The 23,347-nt window shown below is 37.6% G+C and overlaps 1 protein-coding gene across 5 annotated transcripts in view; it reads left to right on the top strand.

Moving 5' to 3' along the window:
• The window catches only part of LOC138320650 (cAMP-regulated phosphoprotein 21-like), a 64,023-nt gene that overhangs the window by 31,953 nt on the left and 8,723 nt on the right, over positions 1-23,347 (top strand). For all 5 annotated transcript variants that reach the window (XM_069263782.1, XM_069263783.1, XM_069263781.1 and 2 more), the window contains 11 exons: positions 4,679-4,820; positions 5,090-5,181; positions 13,430-13,558; positions 14,495-14,567; positions 16,817-16,964; positions 17,392-17,532; positions 21,573-21,675; positions 22,149-22,265; positions 22,529-22,566; positions 22,779-22,987; positions 23,191-23,343. In XM_069263782.1, coding sequence (XP_069119883.1) covers positions 4,688-4,820; positions 5,090-5,181; positions 13,430-13,558; positions 14,495-14,567; positions 16,817-16,964; positions 17,392-17,532; positions 21,573-21,675; positions 22,149-22,265; positions 22,529-22,566; positions 22,779-22,987; positions 23,191-23,343 — 1,336 coding nt within the window. In that variant the 5' untranslated portion in view covers positions 4,679-4,687. The remainder of the gene's footprint in view (positions 1-4,678; positions 4,821-5,089; positions 5,182-13,429; positions 13,559-14,494; positions 14,568-16,816; positions 16,965-17,391; positions 17,533-21,572; positions 21,676-22,148; positions 22,266-22,528; positions 22,567-22,778; positions 22,988-23,190; positions 23,344-23,347) is intronic.

The raw sequence follows: 23,347 nt of genomic DNA on the forward strand, positions 1-23,347 counted from the left end.
GGTAGGGATAACAGAAACACATTTTTTTTGGCTGAAGGTTTCTAGTTGCTGTGCCTCTTTGTAAGAAAAAAACTCTGATATAATATCACGCATGATTGTCTCATCAATTATGAAATCACTCATCAAAATGATTTACTATGATGTCAATCTATAAGTGGACATACATTCTTTTTAGAGGATAAATATACATTTATCGTTATTTCTGACACAGTTAAACCATCATGATCGAATTGACACTTGATCAAGTCAGTTTCCTTCAACATACTCAGACTGTTATTTTTGGGATCAAAAATTTTGACTGAAAAGTTGATATGTTAAATTTTAACAAATTCATATTTTGTGGTATTGCTATAGTAGGTCAGGTTAACCTGTTACTAATCATTTTATAGATCGCGAACATGTCACCCACGTTAAAATATGCTTACTGTATACATGTCAGTTGGCAAAACAATTTTAAACAAAATTCTTTTAGCCAGTTTATATTCATTTACAACTACAGATATATGAGGGAAAAAAATCACATAATATAAACCTTGGCCTTTACTAGTAAAGATGGAATTGGGAGTTAATATCAAAGTATATTCATGACTTGAAATATTACATTAAAGTGCCTATTGTTTTTGGTCGGTCCTGAAAGCAAACCATATAGCTGCACATGTTACATTGTATGTGACATTAACTATATATATACATATGGTTTACCAGTAAATAATAATTTTCGGGATAGTTTTGCAACAAATGCAGTGTTCTATGAAATCGTGAAAACGTCATCTCCGATAAATTACCAGATATAGGGTACTAATTGGCAAATACTCCAAAAAGAGCCAAAATGATTGATTCATACCTGGTTATATGTACCATAAAAGAATTTTAAACATTATGTATGACCCTAAACATAACAGTGATCATTACTGAGGTGTATGTTGGACTCTGGGTGTGGTCCAATGAACCTTAGCTACACAGGCTACTGCGTAGTATATGACAGTAGCTACAACATGATGATCTTACTGGTATTGTCATTCATTGTGATTAGGACCATTGTTCTTACAGACTTAATAAAATTATCACTGTGTCATTGATAAACCAGCCGAGGGCTGGGAATCAAAGGTTATGATGAGGAGTCGAATAAGGCAGCTGGCTTTACAGGAAATGGTGACCCCAAGGGACATAACTCCCAGGTCACTCTGGTAAGATGGGTGTGTAATTATCACTTGTGTAATAACAAGTTGGTGCATCATAGAACATTGTTATATTAAGTAGAACAGGTCATCTTAGAAATATAATTAGTTCTCTCAAGTATTGCAATATCAGCAAAATTCCTTAAGACCACCGTGCTAGCCTTGAAGAGTTCAAACACCTTCTAAGTTTACCCATGGGAGCGAATATGAGGTATCTTGACCAGCCTGTCAGCAAAGTCATTGCTACCAACCCATCATTGGTTATCGTAGGTGTTAAAAATATATGTAGAAGACATGAAAGACTTTAATGGGTGAAAGAAAAGTCTTGACATTTTGAAAGAACTCGATAATGTTTGGTTTTTGACCAGGTGTTGCGTCTGTCACATCAAGTCCATCTGTCATGCACAATCAACCACGGCTTCAGTATCTGAATCATTTGTCACACTTGAGGATCAACACATTTTCATTGTTTTTGGTTCCTTGAAGCAATGTGAGCTTGTGCACGCTAGGAAGTAAGCTAGGAACTTTAGGCCTCACTAGGGAGAACGACCAAGTCACAATCTATTAGCAGCACTGTTAGTATGTACCATTGGCCCACATTTTAGTGTGATTTTCTATAAAGATAGGTGAATGTGTGTCATATTAGCATAATTTGTTCATTAGAACAACCACCAGCTACAGTGATATCCTGCTCTGACCACGTAATGATTCTTTATCTACAACGCTCAACCATGCAAACCCACAAATCAATCAGCAACACTAAAGATAAGACAAAAATTATTTGTCTAACTTGCATTTTCCACAAGACCTAAGGGGGTCAGGTTGTCCTGTTCTAGGACCAGGCCCATGGCAGATCGTACTATTTTATGGTAATTTTGGCCCGACTCAGCAGTTGACCTACCCTGCTATATGTTTGTTGGGCTTGATGTTCACTTTCATCCGGCCAAGTTAATGTGTTATTGATTCAGCAAAAATGGAGTATGATTTGAGCTAATTAAGCTGTATTCGTACATTATGCATTTAATTTGTGTCTGAAATCAGCCTTACCTGTGAATCGAGTAGGGTGACTTTGAAAATCAGTGCACGGTCAGTTTTACCTGTCCAGTCACCTGGTGGGTTTACCTACTGTTCCTTATAGTTGTTTATGATTGGGGTAGGGGTAGGTAGAGGGCAATTAATAAGCATTTTCAAATTTTGGACATTGTGAAAAAAATGAACTAGTTTAGTTATGAAATAACCAACACAATCTTATACTGGAAGCTGAGTAAATTAGCAGATTGCTTGCATATTGGTATCATATATAATATATGATATAAACAAAATTCATTAATTGTTTGTAAAATATAAAAAGCGTTCCCAAATTGTTAGAGAAATGATGTTTATTTTTTATCCAGATAAATATAGATGTACTTGTCTTGATGTAAAGAACTGGTTGTTGGAAAATGACAATAGAAACAAGTATTGTTTTGCTGCACACAGATCTGTTGTGGTAGCCTGACCATATATGTTACTGTGCACAGTCATGTACACAACAACAACAGAAATCCTCCCCCAGTTCTGGCTCAAGACTCCATTCACAAGTAAAATGTAAATTGATTATTTGGGGTATACTGGTGTATTGGTGATGGATCTATGTAGGAGGGCATTGACGTAAGAGCTGGCTGGTATAATGGCAAGTAATGTGGCATCTGTGGGGGCGGTGATTGGAGTGAGGGGGTGTAGCCATGCCAGCTGCTCATGTTGTTGTGGAATCTTACTACTACCTCCATAGACTATCTCCTCCATACTACTGCCAGGCAGGTCACTGGTCCCATTAAACCATATATCATTTATTGAATGAATATCTTCCAACAATTTCTTCAGTACCTTCTATCAAACCATATTGAAACAAAGAGCACCCAATTTCTGATGTTTGAGCCTCTAATATATTTTAGAGTCTGAATTACATTATAAATGAAATTACATTATGTACTGATATTTACCATATTTACATTACCAAGACTCTATTCTTTCGAAATGATGGCTTTTGTCATTTGTATGTATTAATGTTTTACAAACAAATCATGCATCTGTATTTTGTACATCAAGTTTTTAAATTTATTAAAGCTGTGTGTACTGGTTTAGATCTTTTGATTCTCAGATCATGGCATAAGATGCTAATTATCTCCATTGTTTCCCAATTGGTTTGGTTTTGCACTGATTATATCTGGAGGCTGGTGGAGATTTTCACCCTATAAAAACATGGTCCTTTAAGCTCTCTACAATATTCCAACGATACACCAAACATTTGGTAGAGATTAAGATTCATAAGACATAGAGAGAGAGAGGTGACATTGTTTTATCCTCGTTAATTATACATAATATTATGGCTGGTCGCGCAGTGTAAATAGTGGAGCAGAGACAGCAACATAATAGTAGTTGGTGCATTAACTCTAGTAGATACGGAGGCTGGCAGTTCTCCACTACTATAAACATCTCTGTGTAATAGCCTGGTGGCCTCCATTGACGTCATCTCCCTTCATACCTTGTCTGTTCTAAAGCAGCTAGATTAGTGGATGAAAAAGGATAAAAATATGTTACATCACTGTAACCATTCAATTTAGTGGGGAGAGGGAGGGGGTGTTGTGTTTCTTACAGGGATAAAAGGAGATATATGTTGACAGTGTATATAGTGGTACAGACTGTGATTTACTTGTACAGGACCACACGCCTGGTAGCCTGTCACTCTCTACATTCACTATTACAAGCATGTATAATGTTCTGGAGGTCTGCTGCTATTGTTATACATGCTATCGTATAAACCAATTAAAAAGAAAATCACTTGTAAATCTGTCAGCAAATAGTATTCTCAGCTGCCTATTCATTCTGTGAATTATCAAGTGAATTGTTTTCTTGAAACAGTCCAAGCCCATTTTATCATATATTAGATTTACATTTAATATGTACACTTCATAGATACTTGTGATTTCCGGACTCTTCTGCAAATAAAGTGTTGTCATCACCAGCACTAATTACCATCTTTTGAATTGCAATATGTCATTTAGTATGATTGAATTTTTATCTCAGAAGGATATGGAGAATACCAGAGACTTTCTCTTGTAAAGATCTTGTTTAGTGATGTGTATGTATATTAAAAAAATGATTACCTTGGTACTATATCCCATTTCAATGATGAAAGCTACAGTAAATGTATGTATTTAATTTTCTCCCTTGCCAGTATTGTGTTTATACGATAAGTTATCTCCCCTTTTTAATACAACAGGCATCTGTAACCATCAGAACAGATTTAAAATGTATTAAAGTTGTTTTTTCTTGTACCTGGAAAAGAATTACCGGTATACATGACGGTACACTAAACTCCTCAACTCGATTCAACTCTGTCTCCCCTTATCATTACAGTTTATTGCCTTGACTGTTATTACCAACTGTATAAGTTGTCTCCCTTTACATTTCACACTCGTGAGTATATAATATAAAGTTATCTCCCCTTGTCATTATAGCCCACCTCCATGACCATGGCCACTGAATATAGATCTGACAGCAGAGGTACGAAAACTCTACGTAAACAGCCCGAGATAGAGGAGGCTGATGAAGAAGAAAACAGTCCGGGATCTGACCAATCAGATGCTACTATTGTAGCAGGTATAGTCTACTAATTAGGTTTTGTTTTTAATTACTGATTCATCCATTGAATTTGTATCACCGCATTGATTTATCCAGTATAAAAGTTATGGCAACTCAGGTCTCTATAGCAGATAAAAATCAGTCCAAAATTCTTTGCTTGGGGTTGATTTTAAAGATTAGAGGTCAAGATAATTATATAGGAACTTTGTTTTTAAGCAATATAACTCAAGTTGTAAGCTTAGCTGTATACTTTATTGAGGTAGTGTACTGTAATGTTTCTTTTTTAGAAAAAGTAGATGTCTGTCCTGTACAGTCATATGGGGACACTGAAGTAACCACAAAGACAGAGAGTGATGAAACAAACAACCATACATCACAAGTAAGTACTGCTGTCATTAACATGCTGTATCCGTGGTATATACTTGTTTCCATTTCCTGTATCATTCATTTTCTTCACTCTTTTTAGCCCACCATCATCAGATGGTGGGCTATTCAAATCGCCCTGCGTCCGTGGTCCGTCGTCCGTCCGTAAACAATGCTTGTTATCACTATTTCTTAAAAACTGCTGCAGGGATTTTGTTCAAACTTCACATGGAGGGTCCTCTTGGTCCATATTTGTGCCATACAGATTTTGAGGCTGATCAGAAAAACAAGATGGCCGCCAGGCAGCCATCTTTGATTTTGGCAGTTGAAGTTTGTTATCGATATTTCTTGAGAACTACTTAAGGGATTCTGTTCAAACTTCACATGGAGGTTACCCTTGGTCCCTAGTTGTGCCATACAGATTTTGAGGCTGATCGGAAAAACAAGATGGCCGCCAGGCAGCCATCTTTGATTTTGGCAGTTGAAGTTTGTTATCGATATTTCTTGAGAACAACAAAAGGGATTTTGTTCAAACTTCACATGGAGGTTACCCTTGGTCCCTAGTTGTGCCATACAGATTTTGAGTCTGATCGGAAAAACAAGATGGCCGCCAGGCAGCCATCTTTGATTTTGGCAGTTGAAGTTTGTTATCGATATTTCTTGAGAACTACTGAAGGGATTTTGTTCAAATTTCACATGGAGGTTAAACTTGGTCCCTAGTTGTGCCATACAGATTTTGAGGCTAATCGGAAAAACAAGATGGCCGCCAGGCAGCCATCTTTGATTTTGGCAGTTGAAGTTTGTTATCGATATTTCTAGAGAACTACTGAAGGGATTTTGTTCAAACTTCACAGGGAGGGTACCCTTGGTCCCTAGTTGTGCCATACAGATTTTGGGGCTGATCGTAAAAACAAGATGGCCGCCAGGCAGCCATCTTTGATTTTGGCAGTTGAAGTTTGTTATCGATATTTCTTGAGAACTACTGAAGGGATTTTGTTCAACCTTCACAGGGAGGTTACCCTTGGTCCCTAGTTGTGCCATACAGATTTTGAGGCTGATAGGAAAAACAAGATGGCCGCCAGGCGGCCATCTTGGATTTTGATAGTTAAGGTTTGATATCCCCATTTCTCAAAAAGTGCTGAAGGGATCTCCTCAACTTTAATATGTAGGTTCCCCTAGGGCCCTTGATGTGCAAATTGCATTTTTGGACCAATCGGTGATCAAGATGGCCGCCAGGCCGCCATCTTGGATTTCGATAGTTAAAGTTTGTTATGGCTATTTCTCAGATAGTACTGAAGGGATCTGTCTCAAATTTCATATGTAGGTTCCCCTAGGGACCTAGTTGTGCATATTGCATTTTAGGACCGATCGGTTAACAAGATGGCCGCCAGGCAGCAATCTTGGATTTTGTTATTCAAAGTTTGTTATCGCTATTTCTCAGAAAGTGCTGAAGGGATCCGTCTCAAAATTCATATGTAGGTTCCCCTAGGGCCCAAGTTATGCATATTGTGATTTGGGACCGATCGGTCAACAAAATTGCTGCCAGGCAGCCATCTTGGATTTTTATATTCAAAGTTTGTTATCGCTATTGCTCAGAAAGTATTGAATGGATCTTTTTCAAATCTACATGTAGGTTCCCCTAGGGCCCTAGTTGTGCATATTGTGATTTTGGACCGATTGATCAACAAGATGGCCGCCAAGGAGTCATCTTGGATTTTGATAGTTGAAGTTTGTTACCGCTATTTCTCAAAAGGTACTGAAGCGATCTGTCTCAAATTTTATATGTAGTATGTTTGAAAAAGTTTAAAAAGTAGAGAAAAGATCCATCTTTCCTTTGTCAGATATAGATCATTCTTTGGTGGTTGCCAAGATCCCTCTGGGATCTCTCGTATTTACATACTACATTCTTCCTCTAAGTGGCTGTATCCTGCCTAACATTTGCTGTTATCCTTCCGTAAACATGCACATATAAATGTCTGTTCACACTATATCTTTACACTCAGTACTTTACACTCACTGTGTTCTTATAATCAATCTACTTGCTGTATCCTGTATTGTTTTTGCCGAATCCCCATTTTCTCTTGCTGTATCCTATCTTCTTCTTGATGTATGCTTGCTTTAAATTTGCTGTATTCTATCTTACTCTTGATTTATCCTATTTTACACTTGCTTCCTATCCTACACTTGCTGTATCCTATCGTATATTTGATATGTCGTTCTTTAAGACTTGCTGTATATATCCTTTTATTCCTTGTTACATTTACTGTATCTCTCCTTAACACTTTCTGTATCCCTTGTTATACTTGTTGTGTCCTTCCTTAACACTTTCTGTATCCTTCCTTAACACTTTCTGTATCCTTCCTTAACACTTTCTGTATCCTTCCTTAACACTTTCTGTATCCTTCCTTAACACTTTCTGTATCCTTCCTTATACTTTCTTGTACACTTTCTGTATCCTTCCTTAACACTTTCTGTATCCCTTGTTATACTTGTTGTGTCCTTCCTTAACACTTTCTGTATCCTTCCTTAACACTTTCTGTATCCTTCCTTAACACTTTCTGTATCCCTTGTTATACTTGTTGTGTCCTTCCTTAACACTTTCTGTATCCCTTGTTATACTTGTTGTGTCCTTCCTTAACACTTTCTGTATCCTTCCTTAACACTTTCTGTATCCTTCCTTAACACTTTCTGTATCCTTCCTTAACACTTTCTGTATCCTTCCTTAACACTTTCTGTATCCTTCCTTAACACTTTCTGTATCCTTCCTTAACACTTTCTGTATCCTTCCTTAACACTTTCTGTATCCTTCCTTAACACTTTCTGTATCCTTCCTTAACACTTTCTGTATCCTTCCTTAACACTTTCTGTATCCTTCCTTAACACTTTCTGTATCCTTCCTTAACACTTTCTGTATCCTTCCTTAACACTTTCTGTATCCTTCCTTAACACTTTCTGTATCCTTCCTTAACACTTTCTGTATCCTTCCTTAACACTTTCTGTATCCTTCCTTAACACTTTCTGTATCCTTCCTTAACACTTTCTGTATCCTTCCTTAACACTTTCTGTATCCCTTGTTATACTTGTTGTGTCCTTCCTTAACACTTTCTGTATCCTTCCTTAACACTTTCTGTATCCTTCCTTAACACTTTCTGTATCCTTCCTTAACACTTTCTGTATCCTTCCTTAACACTTTCTGTATCCTTCCTTAACACTTTCTGTATCCCTTGTTAACACTTTCTGTATCCTTCCTTAACACTTTCTGTATCCTTCCTTAACACTTTCTGTATCCTTCCTTAACACTTTCTGTATCCTTCCTTAACACTTTCTGTATCCTTCCTTAACACTTTCTGTATCCTTCCTTAACACTTTCTGTATCCTTCCTTAACACTTTCTGTATCCTTCCTTAACACTTTCTGTATCCTTCCTTAACACTTTCTGTATCCTTCCTTAACACTTTCTGTATCCCTTGTTATACTTGTTGTGTCCTTCCTTAACACTTTCTGTATCCTTCCTTAACACTTTCTGTATCCTTCCTTAACACTTTCTGTATCCCTTGTTATACTTGTTGTGTCCTTCCTTAACACTTTCTGTATCCCTTGTTATACTTGTTGTGTCCTTCCTTAACACTTTCTGTATCCTTCCTTAACACTTTCTGTATCCTTCCTTAACACTTTCTGTATCCTTCCTTAACACTTTCTGTATCCTTCCTTAACACTTTCTGTATCCTTGTTATACTTGTTTGTATCCTTCCTTAACACTTTCTGTATCCTTTGTTATACTTGTTGTGTCCTTCCTTAACACTTTCTGTATCCTTTTACTGTTTGTCCTTCCTTAACACTTTCTGTATCCTTCCTTAACACTTTCTGTATCCTTCCTTAACACTTTCTGTATCCTTCCTTAACACTTTCTGTATCCTTCCTTAACACTTTCTGTATCCTTCTTAACACTTTCTGTGTATCCTTCCTTAACACTTTCTGTATCCTTTATAACCTTTCTGTATCCTTCCTTAACACTTTACTTCTGTATCCTTCCTTAACACTTTCTGTATCCTTCCTTAACACTTTCTGTATCCTTCCTTAACACTTTCTGTATCCTTCCTTAACACTTTCTGTATCCTTCCTTAACACTTTCTGTATCCTTCCTTAACACTTTCTGTATCCCATTTTACATTTTCTGTGTCCCTCCTTATCAATTGCTATAACTTCTTTAATACTTGCTGTATCCCCCTTTAATACTTGCTGTATCCCCCTTTAATACTTGCTGTACTTAATACTTGCTGTATCCCCCTTTAATACTTGCTGATTCTCCCTGAAACACTTTCTGTATCCTTTCTTATCTCTTGCTGTATCCCCGCTTATATTTGCTGTATCATTCCTTATCACTTGCTGTATCCCCGCTTATATTTGCTGTATCATTCCTTATCACTTGCTGTATCCCTGCTTATATTTGCTGTATCCTTCCTTGTTTCTTGCTGTATCCTTCCTTAACACTTGCTGTATCCTTCCTTAACACTTGCTGTATCTTCTTTAACACTTGCTGTATTCCTACATATCGCTAGCTGTATCCCTCCTTAACACTTGCTGTATTCCTACATATCGCTAGCTGTATCCCTCCTTAACACTTGCTGTATTCCTACATATCGCTAGCTGTATCCCTCCTTAACACTTGCTGTATTCCTACATATCGCTAGCTGTATCCTTCCTTAACACTTGCTGTATTCCTACATATCACTAGCTGTATCCTTCCTTAACACTTGCTGTATCTTCTTTAACACTTGCTGTATTCCTACATATCGCTAGCTGTATCCCTCCTTAACACTTGCTGTATTCCTACATATCACTAGCTGTATCCCTCCTTGACACTTGCTGTATCCCTCCTTAACACTTGCTGTATTCCTACATATCACTAGCTGTATCCCTCCTTAACACTTGCTGTATCCCTCCTTAACACTTGCTGTATTCCTACATATCACTAGCTGTATCCCTCCTTAACACTTGCTGTATTCCTACATATCACTAGCTGTATCCTTCCTTAACACTAGCTGTATCCCTCCTTAACACTTGCTGTATTCCTACATATCACTAGCTGTATCCCTCCTTAACACTTGCTGTATTCCTACTTACACTCATTTTATGCTGAGATTTACAGATCTGTGCTCCTTGTAACTTGACACAAACTGATGTACATTGTCTGTAAATATTTAAGTGGGGGACTTGTATGGAAAGCTTTCAAATATTTAGTAGGCATCACACTGTGAAGAATTATAGTCCTCTGGTGTGTGGTTAGATTCAATAATTCAACCAATTAGCTTTGTCAAGGGCATCTTTCCAACCCAACAGGGAAAAATCATTAAATACATACAAGAGTAAGGATTTTATCACTTAACAGATATTTCAGTGTTTCAGTATAATCTGTACTGTTGGACATTAGGATATTACCGTCATTTGTAAAGTACCCGTGCATATTGTTTTTATGTAGTCATTGGGTATTGGTGCACCAGGTATATATATGTATTCCAATATTTCAGTTTAAATGACCATTGAAGTATCCCCAGTTATTCAGTACATAAAGATATATTTCAGTTAGGTCGACAAAGTCATATACCAGTATTGTAGATATGGTGGTCACAGAGATGTCCCACTATTTCAGTTAGGGTGGACAAATAGATATCCCAGTATTTCAGTTTCAATTTCAACACAAATTGCGTTGTTTGCATCTTTTTATTGTAAAACCAGTCATATTTGTGAAAAAAAAATGTTAAAATTTTACCGAGGAAACAGAGATTTTGTTGTTGCCTTGACGTCACGAGGCTTTATTCCATGGGTAGCCATGTAATACAGCCTCTGCCGACATGAGTGTCTTGCCCTGGACCAGCCAGTATTACACGTGTAGGTATGAAAGAAAAAGAGATATTCCAGTATTTCAGTTAGGGTGGACAAAGTGATATTCCAGTATTTCAGTTAGGATGGACAAAGTGATATCCCAGTATTTCAGTTAGGATGGACAAAGTGATATCCCAGTATTTCAGTTAGGATGGACAAAGGGATATTCCAGTATTTCAGTAAGGGTGGACAAAGGGATATCCTAGTATTTCAGTTAGGGTGGACAAAGTGATATTCCAGTATTTCAGTTAGGATGGACAAAGGGATATCCCAGTATTTCAGTTAGGAAGGACAAAGGGATATCCTAGTATTTCAGTAAGGGTGGACGAAGTGATATCCCAGTATTTTAGTTAGGATGGACAAAGGGATATCCCAGTATTTCAGTTAGGATGGACAAAGGGATATTCCATTATTCCAGTTAGGGTGGACAAAGTGATATTCAGTATTTCAGTTATAGTAGACAAAGGGATATCCCAGTATTTCAGTTAGGGTGGACAAAGTGATATCCCAGTATTTCAGTAAGGGTGGGCAAAGAAATGTCAGTTAGGGTGGACAAAGTGATATCCCAGTATTTCAGTTAGGGTGGGCAAAGAAATGTCCCATTATTCCAGTTAGGGTGGACAAAGAGATATCCCAGTATTTCAGTTAGGGTGGACAAAGAGATATCCCAGTATTTCAGTTAGGGTGGACAAATAGATATCCCAGTATTTCAGGGATTGATATCCCAGTATTTCAGTTAGGGTGGACAAAGAAATATCCCATTATTCCAGTTAGGGTGGACAAAGAGATATCCCATTATTCCAGTTAGGGTGGACAAAGAGCTATCCCAGTATTTCAGTTAGGGTGGACAAATAGATATCCCAGTATTTCAGTTAGGGTGGACAAATAGATATCCCAGTATTTCAGTTAGGGTGGACAAAGAGATATCCCAGTATTTCAGTTAGGGTGGACAAAGAGATATCCCATTATTCCAGTTAGGGTGGACAAAGAGCTATCCCAGTATTTCAGTTAGGGTGGACAAATAGATATCCCAGTATTTCAGTTATAGTAAACAAAGGGATATTTCAGTATTTCAGTTAGGTTGTACAAATAGATATCCCAGAATTCTAATTAGGGTGGACAAAGAGCTATCCCAGTATTTCAGTTAGGGTGGACAAAGTGATATCCCAGTATTTCAGTTAGGGTGGACAAAGAAATGTCCCATTATTCCAGTTAGGGTGGACAAATAGATATCCCAGTATTTCAGTTAGGGTAGACAAAGTGATATCCCAGTATTTCACTTATAGTAGACAAAGGGATATTCCAGTATTCCAGGGGGGGGGGAAATATTCATATTTAATAATTTCAATAAGTATTAAACCAGTGAAAACCCCATATAGGGGATCTCGTACATTTTTATTAAGATTTAAATAGTAAAATCCTAAAAACATTCAAACCTTACATCAATCTTTAATGCTACAAAATCTTTGGCTACATCACATTGCATCTATTGATATAAAGATATTTAGAATGAAATTCTGTGAGCAAACTTTCAGTGTGTGTTAATCTGGTAACACAGGCTGGCCTTCAGCCAATTGTCTGCACCAGCACACTATGGCCATGTGTACAATGAGATGGTTTGGTGCTTTTCCTCATTGAATTATCTTGTTCTTGTGGATCAGCAGATACATCTAAAAGTACACCTTTACCTGTATGACTAAGGGATGATTTCTGCACTTAACTTCTTTAGAGTATTTAAAAAAAAGATGAGAAAGTTGTAGCTAAAATCCCATTTGATGATACTACAGTGTAACCTGTTTAAACCGTTCCTTGTCTAATCTAAATCCCTGTCTAATGATGCTTGGTATTGTATGCTATTTTCCTTCTTATAATTAAAGCTACTAAAACCTAGGCCTGTGGAATCCAGAAACTTGTCTATACCAACCAAATACATGCTGGTCCTGACGACATCCAGTTTAGACAAGTTATACTGTACTTGAATTCACATTATAATGATATGAGAAATATTTATTATTTTTTGCTGTTAGTAATAGTACTCAGATGGCAGAAGTGTGTCATGTTAATACAGGAAACCTTTAAAAGTTAAACTGCCATGAAAATATCAACAACAAAAATATCCAGTGATTATTTCTTTTGATACATCAGTAACAATTTCTACATGATGACTTCAACTTAAATGTAATCTTTAAGACCAATATTTGAGCCCCTATCCCTCTGGGAAATTATCATTAATATTGTATTATTTTTTTTTTTTTGTGGAGGGGCATATAGTGTTACCATGTTCTGGTTCATCTAGTCCAGATTTATATATGGTGGCGAATGTGTTTTTATGTCCTACACACATTTCTAGTTTATCATGTTATGTTATTGTTTACTTTTCAGGTTCACCCTAAGATCAAGCAGCTGACGCGTAGTCAGGCATTTGAAGACCACTCTCCCCCACCGGAGCAACAGTGTGTCCACAGCAGCCCTGATCTACCAGGAACAAATGGAGTCTACGTTAAAACACAGGTGATTGGCATTTAGTTTGTCAGTTTCAAACAATATTAAGTGAATATCTGAATGTCTTCAACATGTAGTAATAGGAATGGGAGATAACTGGTTTTCTGGTATACAACTTGCAGGAACTAGAAGTCACAGGAAGTCAGTTTCATTGAGAGAGTACTATAACAGTAAAAGGCATTAGTTCTTGCCTTTCACAAAGAGACATTTGATAAGCATACATATTTCAAAATTCAGTGGCCAAACACATTTATGGGAGGTCATCCCTAAATGAAACATTTCCTTACACAAAGATATTATGTGGAGGGATTTAGAATAAGACTAATTTAAACTGAAAGTAACAGTGTGACTTGAGTGGAAATGCTGTGTAGATATCATTGGTTTGAGTACATTCCAGACAAAACTGGTCTGTTATGGCCAAGCATTGGTATAATGTCATTACATTGGCACTTCCTCTACATTGATGCAGAACACTTTTACAACTTACCTTCATTGATGAACTTCTTCCTTGACAGTTTCTACAATGCTGACAACTTCCCATGAAATTCCACATTATTGAATTTGTGGCAAAGATAATTCTGACTTGCTTTTGGCAAATTTTAGGTGATTGATATATGCCAATGATATTAATTAAGTGATATTGTTTTTTGGGAAGACAATGTGTATTCATGTTGTAAAAATATCTGAGGATAAACATACAATAACACATGATTTGGAATATTACGGTCAAATGTATAAACAGAATTTTACATCTTAGTTCCTCTTTTTTACATAGGTAACCTATGTTTCTAGAAGGTCTTCACTTTCAAAATGTATCGTAGTAAGAAAAATGATGTTACTGGTTTCTGGTTGTAAAGAATTTTCAGTAGATGTTAATATAACTATGATAACAATGGTATTTTGACACTGTTGTTATGTATTGTAACTGAGTCGTCTTGTTTTCAGACATCGAAGGGAACTTTAGAGAAGACTGGATCACAGAGTTCTGAGGCAGGTACCTCATCCAGCTGGTCGCGAGGTAAGTCTCCCCATTCCTATCAATCTCCTACAGTCAAAAGGCAGGCATTACCTGCAGAAAAAAATCTCAACTTCTATGGAGAATTTTCTCTGAATTAGGGTTGGAAAAACTGAGCCCTACTTTTTAGGTCATCTGACCCGAAGGGTCAGGATGACCTATTGTCATCATGCACCGTCCGTCGTCGTGCGCCATGCGCCGTCCGTCGTCCGCCATGCGTAAACTTTTCATTCAAACAACTTCTTCTCAATAACCGAAAGGCCCAGGGTACTGATATTTGGCCTGTAGCATGCTGGGATGAAGTGCTACCAAGTTTCTTCAAATGAATGACCTTGACCTTCATTCAAGGTCACAGGAGTCAAAAAGGCTAAAATCTTCATACGACTTCTTCTCAAAAACCAGAAGGCCCAGGGTACTGATATTGGGCCTGTAGCATGCTGGGATAAAGTGCTACCAAGTTTCTTCAAATGAATGACCTTGACCTTCATTCAAGGTCACAGGGGTCAAATAGGTTTAAATTCTTTAAACAACTTCTTGTGAATAACTAAGAGGCCTAGAGACCTGATATTGGGCCCCTGCCATGCTGGGATGAAGGACTATCAAGTTTGTTCATATGAATGACCTTGATCTTCATTCAAGGTCACAGGGGTCAAAAAGGCTAAAATCTTCAAACGACTTCTTCTCAAGAACCAGAAGGCCCAGGGTACTGATATTGGGCCTGTAGCATGCTAGGATGAAGGGCTGCCAAGTTTGTTCAAACGAATGACCTTGATCTTCATTCAAGGTCACAGGGGTCAAAAAGGCTAAAATATTTAAACGATCTTCTCAAGAACCAGGAGGCCTAGAGACCTGATATTGGGCCCCTGCCATGCTGGGATGAAGGATTATCAAGTTTGTTCAAATGAATGACCTTGATCTTCATTCAAGGTCACAGGGCTCAAAAAGGCTAAAATCTTCAAACGACTTCTTGTCCAGAACCAGAAGGCCCAGGGTACTGATATTGGGCCTGTAGCATGCTGGGATGAAGGGCTATCAAGTTTGTTCAAATGAATGACCTTGATCTTCATTCAAGGTCACAGGGGTCAAAAAGGCTATAATTCTTTAAACAACCTCTTGTCAAGAACCAAAATGCTCAGGGTTCTCATATTATGCCTGCCACATGCTGGAATGAAGGGCTACCAAGTTTGTTCAAATGAATGACCTTTACCTTCATTCAAGGTCACAGGGGTCAAATAGGCTTAAATCTTTAAACAACTTCTTCTCAAGAACCGAAAGATCTAGGATGCTCATATTAGGCCTACAGCATGCTTTGATGCAGGGCTACCAAGTTTGTTCAAATTAATGACCTTGACTGTCATTCAAGGTCACAGGGGTCAAATAGGTTAAAATCCTTAAACAACTTCTTGAGAATAACTAGGAGGCCTAGAGACCTGATATTGGGCCTGTGACATGCTGGGATGAAGAGCTACCAAGTTTGATCAAATGAATGACCTTTACCTTCATCCAAGGTCACAGGGGTCAAAATAGGTTAAAACTTAAAATAACTTTTTGTGAATAACTAAGAGGCCTAGAGACCTGATATTGGGCCTGTGACATGCTAGGATGAAGGGCTACCATATTTGTTTTAAAAAGATGACCTTGATCTTCATTCAAGGTCACAGGGGTCAAAATGGCTGAAATCTTTAAATGACTATGTTGTATTGTGTCAAAAGTCAGATGACCGTTAAGGCCCATGGGCCTCTTGTTTTATTAGAAAGAAAGAAATCAATATATTTACATGACCACTGCAAACTTAGTTCAAAAGGTTAAGAAATGCCTGGGGTTTACTGCAGTATGATAATTCACTGAAGAATATAATATATTCTGAAAATTGATCAAAATGGAAATATATTCTTATGAAAACATTTGAAATGGATTGAAATGTTGGACTCACTGTTGTATATTCCATTTTATCGTTGTCATATTTTTGACATGCATTGGTGTGTAACATACATTGGGTGTTCTAGCTTATCTATCATGGTGCACTAACAGGCACCATTCGTTATTAATGTTACACACCAATGCATGTCAAAAATATGACAACCAATGTTTAAGAAGACAACTAGTAAGTGTAGTTTATCAATTTTGTATATAGGTTTATTGAAGTATATATCAGCTTAGACAGATTAAATCAGACAAAACCTATTCACCATACAGAATCAGTGATGTCAATAGTTTCTTTAATTATAATTAACAAATGTGTGAACTTTCAGATTCGAGTTTAGACAAAGGAACATATAAAGATTCCACTGGCATCAACCTTGAAGACTTCATCAGGAAGACTATGAACAAAACCCCCAAAGATAGAAACATGCTCCTCAAACTGGAGACAGACTTAACCAATTTCATCAATGAACCAAAGTAAGTAGTGTTGTAGTGGATCAGTAAACATAATTCCATATAATCCTATGTTAATTGGTAAGAGGTTATCTCCCTTTAAATCACCTCATTGATTCTATATTTAATACAACTGCATGAGGAATGAAAAATGGTTAAAAGAGGTTGTTTCTCTTTGAATTTCATGTGCATACCCTAAATTTGACTTCAATCACCTATTCATGAGGATTATAAAAATGAAATTGATGTGATTGACTCCCTTTAAAATTTCAGATACCATTATCTCAAAGAATCTGAATTTTCAAGATTTTCAAATAAAAATTGATAAATGTGGTTGTCCTCAGTGTATTTCAGACACCATTTCATAAATAGTATTAAATTTATTAAAAAAATTTATAAGGATTTTACAAAACTCATTTGATAAATGAGATTGTCTCCCTTTACGTTTCAGGCACCATTACCTCAAATTCCCACAGATGTCCTCCTATGATCGTATGTTAGTTCATCGTATTGCTGCCTTTTTTGGCCTGGACCACAACGTAGACCAGACTGGCAAGTGTGTCATAGTGAACAAAACCTCCAACACACGAGTGTAAGTAGGCTGTTATTGTCAAAAGATTAGGAATTATATAAATTAAGTTTTTTGCCCTTGTGGGATACACTGGAAGTACATATGTAAATTGCAACAGACTGATGCATTTATGAAGGAGTGCATTCACATTTGTCTTTTGGAGAGGGGGTGGGGGGAGTTGGATCATGTTTTTTAATGCTATATTGAATCAAACATGAGATAAACAATGGAATGTATGCATTTGCTATAGTAAATATTGTCCCCATTAGTACCCAGGGAAGCTATATAGCCTTGAGTTTGTTCTCCTATCCTGGTATTATAGATAACTATTCGAGAGCTCAACAAGATGGCTATAATCTATTCCCTACTGGCTTTTCATAGAAAACAATTAGAAATAAACCTCAAAGTATGTTTTTTTTTTTCTTTTTTGTCCCTTCTTTTGAACTTATATCCTCACTGCAAGAGAGGTTTTCAAATCTATCTTTACTGTTCTTGTTATATATATCATGTGTTTTGGAACCATATTGTAGCAGTAACACATAACTGTATGACCCTGTGTTTGGTGTCTCTTTGAAAATATATGCCCTTGTTTTGATGTCTTCCTACCAAATCCTCATCCGACCCTGACTGTTGTTTCCTTGACATTTGTACTTATATGACCTTGCTTTTGCTATGGCCGTGACTCTATTTTTGTACGACTTGCACTTACTATATTGTTGACCTTGACCTTATCCTCATAAGACTATTGCTATTGTTGTGTCCTTGACAGTCATATTCATATGACCATTGCCTTTGGTTTTGACCTTGACCCTATTATCATAAGAAGACTTACTACATTGTTGTTTTGACATTGACTCTATTCTCATAAGACATGGCTATTGTTGTCTCCTTGATGCTGTTCTGTACATGTAAGACCTGTTTGAAGTGTACCACTTGCAATTCTTATTTGAATATGTTTTTCGCTTTGTATGTAGAACTTAAAAGTTAGGAATATGAGCCTTTTTATATGGAATCCTACTCAAGGAAGTAATGAGGAAATTGAGAGTGATGCTATAATATCTGATGTGGGAGGGGAAGACAGTTAATGGGAGACATTAGATAGTTATCTTAGCTGTAGAGCGGCTAGCCTGAATAGACAAGAGAGGGCTGACATAGTTTGTTGGTAATTGTGTGGGAGGTACTATAAATAATACTGGTGTTATGTCACTAGGCTTGTAGAGTGAAAACACCTGTATAGTAAGTATTAAAACTCACTGAGCATCACTGTAGGGTGTTGGTGTGTGGGAGAAATATGTTGTATGGGGTAAATTATCAGGATCACTTTAGGGGTTTGTTGTGTGGGGTAAATTATCAGGATCACTGTAGGGGTTTGTTGTGTGGGGTAAATTATCAGGATCACTGTAGGGGAGTGTTGTGTTGGGTAAATTGTCAGGATCACTTTAGGAGAGTGTTGTTTGGTGGTAAATAGTCAGGATCACTGTAGGGAAGTGTTGTGTGGGGGTAAATTGTCAGGATCACTGTAGGGGAGTGTTTTGTGGGGGTAAACTATCAGGATCACTGTAGGGGAGTGTTGTGTGGGGTAAATTGTCAGGATCACTGTAGAGGAGTGTTATGTGGAATAAATTGTCAGGATCACTGTAGGGGAGTGTTTTGTGGGGGTAAACTATCAGGATCACTGTAGGGGAGTGTTGTGTGGGGGTAAATTGTCAGGATCACTGTAGAAGAGTGTTGTGTGGAATAAATTGTCAGGATCACTGTAGGGGAGTGTTTTGTGGGGGTAAACTATCAGGATCACTGTAGGGGAGTGTTGTGTGGGGTAAATTGTCAGGATCACTGTAGAAGAGTGTTGTGTGGGATAAATTGTCAGGATCACTGTAAGGGAGTGTTTTGTGGGGGTAAATTATCAGGATCACTGTAGGGGAGTGTTGTATCGGGTAAATTGTCAGGATCACCATAGGGGAGTTTTTTGTGGAGGTAAATTGTCAGGATTACTGTAGGGGAGTGTTGTGTGGGGTAAATTGTCTGGATCACTTTAGGGGAGTGTTGTGTTGGGTAAATTTTCAGGATCACCGTAGGGGAGTGTTTTGTGGGGGTAAATTGTCAGGATTACTGTAGGGGAGTGTTGTGTGGGGTAAATTATCAGGATCACTGTAGGGGAGTGTTGTGTTGGGTAAATTGTCAGGATCACCGTAGGAGAGTGTTTTGTGGGGGTAAATTGTCAGGATCACTTTAGAGGAGTGTTGTGTGGGGTAAATTGTCTGGATCACTGTAGGGGAGTGTTGTGTGGGGTAAATTATCAGGATCACTGTAGGGGAGTGTTTTGTGTAAGTAAATTATCATGTTCACTGTAGGGGAGTGTTGTGTTGGGTAAATTGTCAGGATCACTGTAGAGGAGTGTTTTGTGAGAGTAAATTATCAGGATCACTGTAGGGGAGTCTTTTGTGGGGGTAAATTATCAGGATCACTGTAGGGGAGTGTTGTATTGGGTAAATTGTCAGGATCACCGTAGGGGAGTTTTTTGTGGAGGTAAATTGTCAGGATTACTGTAGGGGAGTGTTGTGTGGGGTAAATTGTCTGGATCACTTTAGGGGAGTGTTGTGTTGGGTAAATTGTCAGGATCACCGTAGGGGAGTGTTTTGTGGGGGTAAATTGTCAGGATTACTGTAGGGGAGTGTTGTGTGGGGTAAATTATCAGGATCACTGTAGGGGAGTGTTGTGTTGGGTAAATTGTCAGGATCACCGTAGGAGAGTGTTTTGTGGGGGTAAATTGTCAGGATCACTTTAGAGGAGTGTTGTGTGGGGTAAATTGTCTGGATCACTGTAGGGGAGTGTTGTGTGGGGTAAATTGTCAGGATCACTGTAGGGGAGTGTTTTGTGTAAGTAAATTATCATGTTCACTGTAGGGGAGTGTTGTGTTTGGTAAATTGTCAGGATCACTGTAGAGGAGTGTTTTGTGAGATTAAATTATCAGGATCACTGTAGGGGAGTGTTGTGTGGGGTAAATTGTCTGGATCACTTTAGGGGTTTGTTGTGTGGGGTAAATTGTCAGGATCAATGAAGGAGAGTGTTGTGTGGGATAAATTATCAGGATCAATGTAGGGGAGTGTTTAAAGTGGTGGTAAAATGTCAGGATTACTGTAGTGGAATGTTGTGTGGGGTATATTGTCAGGATCACTTTAGGGGTTTGTTGTGTGGGATGAATTATCAGGATCAATGTAGGGGAGATTTGTGTGGGGTAAATTGTCAGGATCACTGTAGGGGAGTGTTTAAAGTGGTGGTAAAATGTCAGGATTACTGTAGTGGAATGTTGTGTGGGGTAAATTATCAGGATCAATGTAGGAGAGTGTTGTGTGGGGTAAATTGTCAGGAACACTGTAGGGAAGTGTTGTGTCAGGTAAATTGTCAGGATCACCGTAGAGGATCAGTGTTGTGTGGGGTAAATTGTCAGGATCACTGTAGGGGAGTGTTGTGTGGGGATTAATTAGAGAGTGTTGTGTGAGGTCAAATGACAGGATCACTGTAGGGGAGTGTTGTGTAAAGTCAATTGTCAGAATTACTGTAGGGGAGTGTTGTGTTGGGTAAATTGTCAGGATCACTGGAGGGGCAGGGGGGTTGCGAGAGGGACTTAAAATCTAATTGATGATGAAGAAAATTAGTTCTGCTTAAAAAGGAACATGCCTGGATTTTATATATATTGTTATTTGTTAGAGTCACTGTAGGGGATGCATTAAGCTTTTCAGTATTAATAACTGTTCAGGAACAAAATGATTCTTTATGGACCAATTATGATTACCTCCAAATGCCATAATATTTGTACATGCTTGTATCATAACCAAAGTCTATACAATCCCCCACAGTGTTATTGGAGTTTTTGGATTGTTTCACTTACACATTGATTGAAGTATGGGTTGTGTTATAGAAACTGCAGTGCCAAAACCATACATAAAGTTTCCTTTTGGCTGCCTTGTTAATATATCGCAGGACTTTTTACTTGTGTAACTAGAGGAATTCTCTATAGATGTTGACAGGTGGTTGAATGTATTGTTTTTTTATGTCTACAGACCTGAGTTTAACTTTAAAGAACATATTGATGTGAGAGATTCCCAGAAAAAAATCACGGGGATCATGAGAAGGATGGGTGTAGGCAGTATGGAAGAGAAAGAGGTAAGATGCTTGGTGATTTCTCTGTTGTCTGGTATAGGTACAAGTATCTCCCTTACCTAACATACATACTTTGCTATTTATAGTGTTCTATTTCCAGTGGAGGTAAACATTGTGTATGTTGTCTGAGCAGTATATATAGCTACCCTGGTCAGATGGCACACATGTTAGAACACTCCCTTACATTCTGTAATATACATATATCACAGAGTTTTACTAATATGTCTTCCTATGCCTATCGTTTTAATCATGAAAATATTATTGTCACCTTAAACTAAGTTAGGATTTGTACATTATTTTGCACTGTAAAGCAGATACTTGACCTTTTCTCATTCATTGAACCCTGCAAGTTGACCTTGACCTCGGGATAATATTTATTTAGTCCCACTCGCTGTATTAAAAAATCATTATTAAAATGAACACCGTTTCAATATCTTTGGCAGCATGTGTCATTATAGAATCTTTTCTTTGTACAGAGCTATTCTAAAAGTCTAGAGAAACCAATGTTAGGACAGAAGAAAGCACAATCATTCGAGGAAAGGCAGCAACAGTACGAGAAAGTACGACAGAAAATTTTCAATAGCTGTGATGAGGTAAGACTGTTTCAGTGATTTTATTATATAAAGATCTGTCCTCAAGATAAGCATCATGAAATCATATGCTAAAATTTGATGATGTTGATAAACATTTTTGAACTGGTCAGACATTTAAAAAAAAGTGTTATTGTAGTCAAAGGGAAGTAACCCACTTTGGTTATGTGATATATGTAATATTTAGTGTTAACAATGGTTATCTCCCATGCTAAGTATTTCCTCCAAATCAATGTATTCATGTATGATGAACTATCTGTCTTCAGCCTATACATTACACTGAAGAGGAAGCACCACGCATAATGTAAGTTTGCTTTGTCTTAAATCGTAACATAACACATGTTGATACCATCATTTCCTTTACATTTATATCTATATAAAGATTTACATAATGTGTTTCATTTTCTTGTCAAAAATTATTTTACTGCCATTGCAAAAATTACTTAATACCTGGTAATATTTTGTAAACATCATCTTTTAAAGACAATGAATGTAAAAGTTTTATCTATTTTACAGCAAAAAACCAAATCGGCCTTCTAGTCTTAGTAAAAGTAACAACGAGGGGCAGCCTTGGAGTAGCACTGATTCCAGTGGATACGGTACAGATTCGTCTGTGTCTCGGACACGAGGTGTTCCTAAGGCAAACAGCTTTGGGGGCATGGGTACAGTGTCATACAGCAACCAGGCCTTAAAATACCCACACAAATCTCTCAGTCTGTCTGTGGGTAAGTCTTAAGTAGGAAAGCTCACATAAGTCAAAACACTTCGGTAAACTTCTAATGCCGCAAATCCAGACTATTTTAAAGGAAGATTTTTGAAAACTCAACTAATTAGTTATCAATTAAATTGACTATTAACTTTGCACTTTTAGGTAATTTCATATTTAACGTTAAACATCAAGTTTATCATTAAATATTTCGTGTTACAGAGCCTTCAAGGAGCCCTATACACAGTGGAATGAGCAGTCCCATGGGTCAGCGAAATTTACCCCCAGCTCCAACTCCTCCTGGCAGCCATTCAGACAGCTCACCACTCTCTCGCTGTAGCTCCTCTGGGCCTGTTCAGTCCCCACTCAGTACAGGTGA

This window comes from Argopecten irradians, chromosome 4 (assembly GCF_041381155.1).
Source record: "Argopecten irradians isolate NY chromosome 4, Ai_NY, whole genome shotgun sequence".
In the NCBI taxonomy this organism is placed as follows: domain Eukaryota; kingdom Metazoa; phylum Mollusca; class Bivalvia; order Pectinida; family Pectinidae; genus Argopecten; species Argopecten irradians.